The sequence below is a fragment of the Diadema setosum genome, chromosome 2 (assembly GCF_964275005.1).
Source record: "Diadema setosum chromosome 2, eeDiaSeto1, whole genome shotgun sequence".
Taxonomy (NCBI): domain Eukaryota; kingdom Metazoa; phylum Echinodermata; class Echinoidea; order Diadematoida; family Diadematidae; genus Diadema; species Diadema setosum.
Genome location: NC_092686.1, coordinates 7,627,848 through 7,640,130, shown reverse-complemented (window position 1 = coordinate 7,640,130; position 12,283 = coordinate 7,627,848). Strand labels below are relative to the sequence as shown.

At 37.4% G+C, this 12,283-nt stretch overlaps 1 protein-coding gene across 1 annotated transcript; it reads left to right on the top strand.

Annotated features, from left to right (window-relative positions):
• Positions 1-4,142: 4,142 nt before the first annotated feature.
• Positions 4,143-10,978, top strand: LOC140238039 (metalloproteinase inhibitor 1-like). The gene is made up of 4 exons (XM_072317967.1): positions 4,143-4,278; positions 6,229-6,447; positions 10,043-10,167; positions 10,727-10,978. Exons 1-4 carry the CDS (start codon positions 4,143-4,145, stop codon positions 10,976-10,978), a joined length of 732 nt encoding a protein of 243 aa, XP_072174068.1.
• Positions 10,979-12,283: the final 1,305 nt, after the last annotated feature.

Below are 12,283 nucleotides of genomic sequence, written 5' to 3'. Positions count from 1 at the left end.
TGTAGAAAAATCAGCCCATCCTCAATGGGTTAAAGTTGAATATTCATCATAAAAGGTCACTTATTCCTATTTCAGGAATGTTCACAGTGGACAGTGTTCTACTTTAAACCCATCGAGGACGGGCTGATTATTGCTACAACATGCATTTCCCATAGACACCTGCCCGAGTATACTCGGGACTTCACCTACTAACAGCGGTAGTTAACTTTTATTTGACTGCTGCTACGTGTGGAAATGTCACACTCCCTGTTACCTGCTGTGTCTGTCTGATAGTGTTTCCTTCCATAGTGCAGCTGTTTGCCCATTGCTGGCTTATCACAGCAAACACAACATTATATGTGAAATGTGCATCTCAACTCGGCATAAAAGTCACAGTCTCCAAAGTCAAATATGGCTAGAGTGGAAACACATAAAAAGGAGAAGAAGAAGATCTGAAAAAAAGCTGATATGTAAAGAGTGTTTGCTATGATTACATTTATTCACTCTATAGGACCAGCAAATGCCACAAAAAGAAATTAGAATAAAGAAATATATAGAAACTACAAATGCCATGATGCATATAAATGAATACAAAGAAAACAATTATTAAAAAATTACAGTAAGGATACATTACAATGGTTAATGAAGCAATGGAAGTGAAATAATTGTCAATACACATTGTGTGAAAACTGTTGTACAACTGCAATCTTTCTATCTTGAGATAAAAAATATGAGGTAATATCCCACATAACAAGCAAAAGCAAAAAAACAAACAAACAAAGAAACAAAAACAAAACGTGACATGCATATTACTTTCCACTCTTACAGTATTGCGACACAAACATAAACATACAAATACTGAACAAGTAATTATCTGATGTGTCAGACTTTCCTTCTTTGTTCCACGCCTTACTGAAACTCATCTTCTCTTCCAACTTCAGTTTGCCAAGTGTAATCCCATGCCCAAACAAGATAAAAGCAACAGAAAGAAAGAAAGAAAGAAAGAAAGAAAGAAAGAAAGAAAGAACAAAAATGCCACTAGCCTGGCTGATTTGAGCCAAGGGTGGAGGGAAGAGAAGTTTCGGAAGTCAGGTTCCGGTGTAGCTCGTATGAGGTCACCTTTAATCAGATTGGTCAATAGTTACTGACAGAGATACCGGCCGACAGGCATTGGAATGGGTGTGGGCCATTCCACACAGTGTGCGAACACCCCCTTTCTTTTATTCTCACAGAGATGTTTTCACTCCCTCAGAGGAACTGGCAAAACTTTATGTAATAAGAACAAAAGTAACTGACAATTAGTTATCAGAGTTTGTTATTATTTTCATAGATGTAGCAATGAGGTATTAACGAAAAAAAGAATACTTTTTATGTCACTAAATCATCACGATCTTTATTTTGAGTCTTGATGTTTGAAATCAATTGTTTGACAGGGCAAAAACAAATGTTATTTCTGCAAGTGGAAGTGCAGTGTTTGTATGCAAATGAAAGAATAATGTTTTTTATGTAGTCTGCGTGGGAGTGTAACACACTCTTGTAAATGCTGATAAGATGGTCGACCACTGTCAATGGCAAACTGATAGGGACTGTGCAAAGTTAATGGGGACATGAGAATGGACTGACAGTGCTATAGGGCATATTAGATTACCAGCATATTTTGCAACAGTTGGCACAAGAAATGTATAGTTATATGATATGTCATTACCTGAAACGTGTCACATCTGCTGACAAAATTCTCACACTTCACCCAATATTTTCTCATTCTGATAATTAAACCTCAAACCTGAAACTAAACTCCCCAAAATCCCCGATATTTCAAACATTCAATATGCTCAAATCCAAAGTTCGCAAGTTTCCTGCAGGCGCACCTGCTCTATTCATGTGCTGAAGTCATGACCATTAAACTTTAAGTATGCACCACTTGCACCATTTAAAATGTAAAAATGTAAAAAAGCTCCCTACCATGGAGGGGGAACACTCCCTCTAGTCATTTGCTCCCTTGGAGTTGGTTGCTCTGCTGCTCAATGCAAAGTCTATTTCTGAACTTTTACTCAAGGTTGGCAGCCCTAATCTTTCATGATTCATACATTGTAGACATAAAATTAAATATAAGTAGAAACAAATTTATCTTCTTGTACATCTTTGTGTCTTAGAGTTTACTCACAAGTGAAGACGAGCAAAACATGGGAACTCTTCCCCCACCCTCTCTTTCTATCCAATCTCCAATATCAGACCATCAGATGAACAGCATACTTTTCTCAATATAGCATTGTGGGAGGTATGAATACCATAGTGATGAGCTTTTCAATTGCAATATGCGAGAGAATTGCTTTATGTGCTTGGTTTTATACAATTTTGAATGGAAAAGTGTGTGCCTGCCAATGTCCAGATTATAGAGAGATCTGGAAAAATGATGGCCGGACAACTGAAGTCGGACTGCACTTCAGTGAATGGAAGTATTTGTACATGTGTAATGGCCTCTCTTTTTCAAACTGTGCCTCTGTGACAATCGAACAATGCAACAATCATTACAGCCAGCTGGCTTGCAAGAAAAAACAAACAATTCATCAAAGATGAACAGATATTTTGATTTACAGAGAGAGTGAGAAGAGAATGGAGAAAGAGACTTAAAAAATGAATAAGAGTGAAAGGGGACATTGAATTTTAAAATTAGTGCTCACTATTGTGAATCAAAGTCTAATTCCACATCATGTTGTTCAGCTGACTTCGACAAATAAGAGTAGAATAACAGAATAACCACAAATAAAGGTTTAAGATGATCTGGCAGAAAGTAAGAAAGATTGTAGAAAGTATATAAGTTTTGCGTGTTATTTTTTTTTTTTGCACACTAACAAAGCTTTGTAATAATGAATCCTACTTCATTTTTGGATTAACAAACTACATTTCATTTTTGAATTTAACAGACCTTTGGAAGGACGCTTTTAAACTTCGGATTAAAAAAAGACTAACTTTTTTTTTTTTAAACTTCATATTAATCAACATCTAGGTTTTGGGAATTTGCATATTTCAGAATAACATTATTTCATTTTCAGATTAAGGAACCTTCAAAATAACAAACATCACCCATATTTAGTAGTTGAAGGCTACCTCTAGCTACTGGCAAGAGCAAGGCAATCTACAGAAGCCTTGAAAATATTCTGAAAACATGCAAACCATATAGACTTTTATAGGAACAAGAGAAACATCTGATCACTGGTAATTCACTTGACTACTATCTACAAGGAACATCTGTCTGGAGTGACAGAAAAAAAAGAAAGAAATAAAATCAATTCAAATGTTTTCAAGCAGTCCGTACATTAGTTGCAGCATGGGAAAACAATCTATCGCTTTGGTACTAGCTATTCGCATTCAATACATACTATAGGGTCTAAGCTGAACTCTGTAGAAACAACTTTTTCCTGTTGTCTTTGGTGCTGTTTCTTTTCTTTTCCTTTTTTCCTCTCTGATGTAGGTAGAAAGCTTTTCTCTCTACACATGTTTTCCTGGAACATTTTCAAGGTTGGATTCTAGAGATGGCATTGTAGTTGATGCAAATCTAATAGCTCGGCTGTCTGTGAACGAGCAGGTGCATGCGTAAGTCCCTATCAGCCCCACAACTCGGTAAAGAACCAAGTCAGCTCCCTAAGGGAGAGCCAGAGAGAGAGAGAAAGAGAGAGGGAGGGGGTGGAGACTAAACACAAAGTACACCGACACTTCATGGATTTGGGAAAGCCAACAATAGATATTACGCAATTCCCTGCAGAAGGGAGTGCCGATACTCGTTTGGAACAGCCCAGTTGATACTACAACTCTTTGAGGTTACTGATTAAACAGGCAAAGTCAGTGGAGTATTCAGGAAGCGGAGTTTAAAACCCCCCTCGGTTACCAGAGCCCTGTGAGAAACGTCACAGACTGATGTCGTCGTCGCTGACCCACCACGCTCCAGGAAAGTCATTTGAGATCAGAGCCAAAGAGTGAGCAAGACAAACTGGAAACACGGAGATAAAAATTGTAGCAGTTACGTCGGTTCATTTCCCCTTCCAGAGGATCTCCGTGTGGTGGCTTTTTGGAATCCACTCCTCTGTGTCTCTAGTTATACTCCTCTTGGATTATTGCTGCTTCACTAGGCTTTACTCGACGACGGGTTCCCTACAACTGCAAGCATGGCCGTCTCAACACAGTCATTTTCATCTCTCTTGAGAGCAACGTTGTGCCTTGTGGTAGCAATATTGCCAGCATCTCTTGCCTGCATGTGCTTGCCGACTCACCCACAACAAAAATTCTGTCAGGCTGACTATGGTAAGACTCATTTTCAATTTTCCAAATCCTGTTCTTGTGTATATAGGCCTATGTATAATAATACACTTGTCGTAGTTCAGTTGTAAGTTTAAATAAAGTCTACACATACAGATTTTAAGGTCTTCAAAACTGCATTATTTAATCAATGTATTTTTGAAGTTTAATCACTTGTACTACTAGATAGCATTCATCAAATGGGAATTTTTAGTTCCCTCTCTAAACACAGTTCCTCTGGCATATATGAGCATTTAACTCCCTTTATTTGCCCCCCCCCCCCGAAAATACCCGACAATTTACAGATTACTTAGCATATTATCGATCAATCAATACCCATACATGTCATGTTTATGATATTAATATTAATTTTATGTCACAATTGTTATGAAATTGCAATTGTAGCAAAACAACATATTTTTGTTTAATAGCTGCTAAATTGTATGTCTACTTTTGGAAATGGAACTTTTTTTTTTTGGTGACTGTCATTATACTAACTCTACAGATTGCATCGCATATTCATTCATTTATTTATTCATTCAAATTGCAGTACACTATTGCTGACATTAGTGTGTAACTTCTTTCTTTCTATTAGTTTTAAAACAAAGTTTCCCTTGTTATGAAGTGACAAAAAAGGTGCTAACTTTCAAATGACACATGAACCCATAATGGTTTCAAATATTTTCATTTGTAGGACTAATATATAAAATGTAACATACAACCTGTTCACACATGCCAAAAAATAATGGTTTTCAAAGACAGATACTGGAAACATAATTCATTTGTGTTGACTCCAAAAAGAAAGAAAGAAAGAAATCATATTGGGATTAATATATTGAGTTCTATTTTTGAAACCCTTGCAATAATACTTTCATCATATTTTGTTTAATCCCATAATCCAATTTGCACACGTATGTTGGGGTCATGCTCCAGTCACTGTTTGGGTATGTGCAGTTCAGACTTAAAGTTCTTGTCTTACAGCCAAGTGAGTCTATTGGTCATATAATGTGAATGGTGGCAAATGGAATGAAATAGGTTTTTCCTCGGGAATTAACCAATGGTTCTCATGTGTGAATGTGCCTATACATTCATGGAGTTTATCACAGCGGGAAAGAAATTCATCATCATGAAGTTTCAAAGCTGCAGCTCTTCAGGGGCTACACCATTGTGTATCCACTGACTGAATTGATACAGTACAGTATGTCCAAAAAAAAAAATTACAATCAGATTTTTGCATCGATAACACCCAATATGATTAAACTGTCTAAATCCTACTTCAAGGCTTGCCTAAAATATAACATCTTAGCTCTATTTTGCAGAAAACCCCATTCAATTTGGTTAAGCGGTCACAGAGAAATATGGATTGTTGTAGAGAATGTCATGAGTCTGATTCTTCCAAGTTTAGCACTTAGATGATCTTGTGTGTGAATGCAATAGACAGAACTTGGAGGGAAGAGATTCCTGACATCCTCTACAAAATTCCTCATTTCTCTTTGACCAATGAAGCAAATCGAATGGGATTTTCTGTAAGATGTGGGCTATGAGTTAGAGTTTCATACTCTGAATTTGTATTTAGATTGATTCACTATTTTTAAAGATATCATTGCAGAGCTCCCGTTGTAATTTTTGGGGGACATACGGTACAGCCTTAAAGTGGCTTAACCCCTTGCCTCCACAATATTATGATTCCTGCTGGGATGGTACATATTGTGCATCTGGTACCTGGAAGCCATGTCTGAATTCATCAGCTAGATTTGAAAACAAGTAAATTTGCATAAAACCAACATGGATATGGTGTAGAATTGCACGTTCAGTTTGTGGGCTGCAAGTAAAAGTAGAGCAGATGCACCCACTATGAGATACTAATTAAGAAAAAAGTAATAAATTTGCATTAAATTTACTTTACTGAATTTACTTCTAAATTTGGGTTCTTTGCATGCCTTATTCAAATCCCAGCTTTGGCGGGTCACGTTCTGGAGAAAACGCGTGTGACCGACAACCGCCTAAGAGGGCGCTTCGGCCAGTTCGAGTACATTGTCAGCATCGACAGGGTATTCAAGGGGGAGGGGATCCTGGGAAAAGGGAGATCAGCCCTTGTCACCATCCTGACTTCCCCTGGAGACAGCCTGTGTGGACCTCTGGACATGGAGCTGGGAGACAAATATCTCATCACAGGTAAGATAGAATCCCATCTCTCCTTTCTTCCAATATCAGTCACATTCACACAGACAAAATACTGTATACGCCGAATATTTTACGAGGTTTTTATTTTCGCAAATTTCGCAAGTTGGGTGCTATTAGCGAATTCAAAAACAAACAAAAATTATGACTCTCATCCTACATGAATGCGACGTACATGCATACATTTCTCAGTTCAATACTGGGTACTCCACGATCGTGAATTTGACCACTCGCGAAAATGACGGCAAGTCCCGATTCGTGAAAATTTAGACTCTCTAAATAAATGGCGTATACAGGAGTGGGGTAACAATTGCAATCCTAATAATGAAATTCTTTGTGCCCATTCAGATGGACTAAATATCCCGCTAATTGCTGAACATGATAATTTGTGGACCAAATTATGCATGCCCCAAATCTACCAAAGTGGTAACCCTTACCCATGTGGTCATGCACTGTTCAATCATGTGTGTTTTGTATGATGGGATAAAAAAATCTCAAGATTTTTTGGTCCAGCATTCAGGCACTTGCCACGATTTCTCATACTATTGCTATATTTGCTGAAATAATTGCACGATTTCTTTTGAATTTGGCTCACAATGCTGATTGTACAATTTAGTGGCATTTTTAGTCTACAGAGGTTTAAAAAGAAAAATCATGCAATTTGGATCACAATGCAAATCTCAATTTTTGAATATCGCTAATTCACATTAGTATGAATTCCTTTATTGACTGATATATCTGCCTTCAGATTGCAATTATTTCTTGTTTGAATATTACATTTTTAAAATGCACTTCAAATCGTGCCTGGAGTTAATATTGTGTGTAGAATCCCCACATTTTGTACAATATCTGTATTGCAAGCTCTATGGCCTGTCAATTAAATGTACTCATCATACACATACTTCTATGTAGTCTGCTGTTTGTAAATAATGGTGAATAAAGGTCAATCTTTGAAGCTTCATCTCAATTAACCCATTGAGGACGAGTCCTGAGTATACTCGGGCAAGTGTCTATGGGAAATGCGTATTGTAGCAAAAGCAAACCATCTTCAACGGGTTAACACATTTAAGATGTCAAATTGGTGGGTCAAAAACATGCAAAAATTGTTACAAAAAACAGCTCTGGACAAAAGTTGGCCAGACGGGATATATGAAATCTGATTCTAGTTTGCTTGATAGACACACAAATACATTGATAAGCATCAAATGCATTATTTAAACACGTGGTGCAACCAATTTTTCTGCCATTTGAAATTGATGCCCACAGTCTCTCTTTATGATATGTCAATGCAAACCATTAGGCCTACCCTTCAAACACCTGCTTAGCACCTACTGACTTGATTAGGAACAATCTGTCCAGGCGTGTTGACAAATTCCTTTTAAACATCATGGACAGATCACCATGCATCCAACTTCATTGGCTGAGGCACAACTGATCTACACCTTTCCCCCAGCCTTTCTTTCTGGCCAAGATTCAGTGCTGACCTAAATTGACCCTTGCTATGCCAATGCACCTGAGACCTCATTTGCCGAGTTGATCTATTGGCACTCACCCACCTCCCTCTCAAGATTTGGCTCCACACTTCATTGAGACAAACCAAATCAGGTGGAGCGACAGTGACTCACACGAAGGCCATTCTGACACAATAGGAATTAATAGAATTATGTCATCTCTAGCTATTCAATGACGGTTAAACCCAGGGCACCTGTGGTACTTAATTGGCAAAGAAAGCATATGATCAGACAGAAGGCAAAGGGTTTCAACAGGTCACACATTGCAGTTTATGCAGAAGATTTACCCATCAAAAAAATCACATCACTTTTTTTTTTTTTTTAAAATCAAGAGAGAATCCTGTCCTCCCATGAACCCATGTCAACCAAACAGGTGTCTTATAATACTTTTTCTGCCATTCTATAAGGGGTGGATAACCTCCAAATATCACAGTAAGATTCACTGATAATCCTTCATGAGACACTGCGGTGACCTCCCATGAACCAGAGGGAAATTGCCGAGTCAGAAATGTGCATTATTCAGAGAAAACACCCCGACATCAGACCTCTTGAAGTTCCAAAAAAGTGATTTTTCTTTTCTTTAACCCATTGAAGACCAGTCCTATACTCAGGTAGGTGTCCAGCGGAAACGTGTGTTATAGCAAAATCAGCCCGTCCTCAATTCAAAGTGTATGTTAGTATGCAGGGGTTGCTTTGACAGCAATATTTTAGGAGAATCTCACTGCTTTGACTCTTCCTTTATTATGGCCAAAAAAAAAAAAAAAAAATGGAGCATCCAGTGCTTAGAAATTAAATTTGGTTTAAGGACAAGTTCACCTTCATAAACATAAGGATTGAGAGAATGCAGCAATATTATTAGAACACATCAGTGAAAGTTTGAGGAAAATTGGACAGTCAATGCAAAAGTTATGAATTTTTAAAACTTTTGTGTTGGAACCGCTGGATGAGGAGACTACTAAGGCTCGTGATGTCATATGAGTACAACAGTATAAAGAAAATGTAAAGAAAATTCAACATATTTTCACTTTTTTCGCATGATAAAAGAGCACTTGACTTGCCTCTTTCTAAAGGCAATGGGAATAATATTACCCATCACATATGTCAGTAACGAGTCAAGGGAATGTGTACTTTTTTCAAAATATGAAATTTTGTGAAATTCTCTTTATATTTTCCTTATGCTGTTGTACGCATGTGACATCATACACTGCAGTAGTCTTCTCATCCAGCGGTGACTCCACAAAAACTTCCAAAATTCATAACTTTTGAACGGATTGTCCGATTTTCCTTAAACTTTCAATGATGTGTTCTACTAATATTGCTACATTCTCTCAATCCTTATGTTAATGAAGGTGAACTTGTCCTTTAATGTTGGCAACTGGTGCAACTTTTCAATGTTGTCTTTCCAGTCTTTATATTTGCTATGTAACTCAGTTTTCCTCATGAGCATTCAGAATACCAAAAAGTGGCAAGTAAATTAGTGTTCTAATACTGATCAATGATTCAATTCACGCAATATATAATGGAAAATCTTGCAATTCTTAATCCGTTGAGGACGAGTCCCGAGTACACTCAGGCAAGCATCTATGGGAAATGTGGGTTGTAGCAAAATCAAACCGTCCTCAATGGGCTAATAATATGTTCCATCATGTCGCCAGTTTGTGGATTTTTTTTTTTTTTTTTTCATCAGAATACTGCTTTTCCATCTTCTCTTTTCACCTGGAATAAATGAACATGCAGAAGTTCATGTCTATGTAGTTCATACCCATAACAAACAATATTACTGGACAGTGGCCATAGATGACAGGCAATTCTTTTGACATTTTGGCATTCTTCTTGCTTGAGGGATAAAGGGATGTTGCAGCGGATGGGATGTAGGTATTTAAGCTCGCTGTTAAATCATTCTCAGTGCTGGACTGATGCCATATCATTTCATCCAAACACAACTCTTATCAGTGGGGTAAATGACTCTTCAAGGTACATTTTGGCAAAACTGATGGTCAAAACCCTGAATGTATCCAACTACTTTAAAAAAAAAATCGCTCTTTAATACTCTGAATCGTTATCTTTTCCAAACACAGGAAGCATAGTGGAAGGAGATCTCCAGGTCAGCTCCTGTGACTGGACAGTAGAGTGGAAACTCATGTCGCAACAACAGAAGCAAGGGGTTAAGACCTTCTATGGCAAATACTGCACACAATGTAGGGTAAGTCACTCACTGTTGACCTACAATGTAACCTCAATGCCAATGAAAACATAGTTTAACAGATAGCCTGTGCTATTCCATAAAGGGCTTCATAACATTCTTTCCTTCCTTGTTATGTCCAAAAAATATATATATAAGTCATCACCAAAATCAAAACAGAAAAAACATCAACAAACTTTATGAAATTCAAACTTTCACTTAAACCAAAGTAAGAATTCACTGATTTTCCACATGAAAAAACATTCTTTGGTATGAATGATGACACTGGAAAATTCAAATGGACTCTCCTACTGGATGAATTAACCCAAAGTGATGAAACTGATTATTCATTCTGGTCCTATGGTTCACATTTCGTTAAATAATGAAAATAGAACAAAAATGGGAATAATTCAAACATGGAATCATTTTGTAATCTTGGCTACTAAACATCTCATCAACATATTCTGCTTGTCACGAATGATAGCTGCTCAAACCTGCCAAAGCTACATTAAAATATTTTGAATGCTTCTAAAGTTTGAATTTTTTGTCCCCACCCACCCCCCCCCCCCCCTTTCCATAGGTCCAGTCAGAGATGCGGGCATGGTCAACAAATAGTCCCTCCAGCGGGTGCATCTATGACCCCTACCCCAGCCAGACATATGGGGCAGAGGACTGCCAGTCCCTGTATGCAACCTGCCTCATGCAAGAGAATGAGTCCTGCCAGTGGTATCACCGTGGCAACGCCTACCAGGACTGCATCCAGAGGAACCATCCTTACTATCAAGGAGTTGAAACAGCTCAGAGTGTCAACTTTCCACTCCAGGGGGTTTAGCAGCCAACAAAGGGCTTATCAGCGAAAAGACTTCAAACCAAAAAAGGGCAATTCACAATATGCCAGCCCATTTCTCACATGAATTTATTCTCAAAACCTCGAGAAACTAATAATCTGCATGAACTTTGAACTTCTACTAAACCATCATATAGCATTGAACAGTGGTTTGCTCCAAAGAATTGCATTTCTCTGTATTGCCCTAATATTTGAGCAGAAGTTTCAGGCAACATCTCCAGCTTGAACCTTTTAAGACACTGTTTTTACCTACAAATTACAGCTTTTGGGTCTTTTTCTCTTACATGAGACTCTTAAATGGTGGACAAATAAGTCTGTACTCTATTGCATGTTACGGGAAGTGCAGGTACCAGAGAATTAACTGTAACTCTTGCAGTTGATTGGGTGTTGCACGAATGCCATAATGGAAACTGCATATCACAGCATATATGGGTGTATACTGCATGATGAACCAGGACTCAGATATTTTAGAGACAGCTGCACAGATTTAAAAAGAACTGTCTCAGGAGTTGGAGTGCCCAAGGCATCTTTCATTAATACAAAACATACAAAATCAAAAAGGAAATATGGATCTAGTGACAAAATCTAATTTACTGACGTCTTGAGCCAGAGAGTGAGTTCAGACAATCATTGCTTTTTCATTGTTTTTCTTCTTAAAATGAATTTTAGTTAAATATTTATGAAGACATCTTTCAGAATTCATCTATTTGTAAACAAAAGAAGCTATTTATTTTCCAATATAATAATATATCCGTTTCCTTAGTTCAAGATTTGTTCATTTTTTGATAAGCTCAAGACTCTAACTGGATATCCATTTAGCTTGTCTGTGGGAATGAGGCCATGAAGCTTGCCTGCTTCTGTATAAGAAGCCCATCTTAGTTTGCTGTCATTTGTACGTTTCAAGGAGAAGTAGGCCACAGAACACCTATTCAACTTAGAAGCAAAGGGCATTAACTCCATACATCAAATATGATAAAAATGCTTAATTACTTTTCAGTTTGCTTTGCTGGCTCCTGAAAGGACTGTTCTCCAGTAAAGTATTACTGTACACGACAGTTTCAGTCACATAGGTAGTTTTTATAGAGAGCTCATTATTTGTTTTGTGTGAATAAGAAATATGAAATATCTTGCCATTTATTTCTTGCAAGACTAAAAATGTATATAATAATTTTATTGTGGTCATTAATATTTTGCTACATGAAAGCTTTCATATTGTTTAAGTTTTTGGCAGAAAATATATTTTTAAGAGGCTTGGTTTTTATAAGGATATAATCCACATAATTTCTTCTT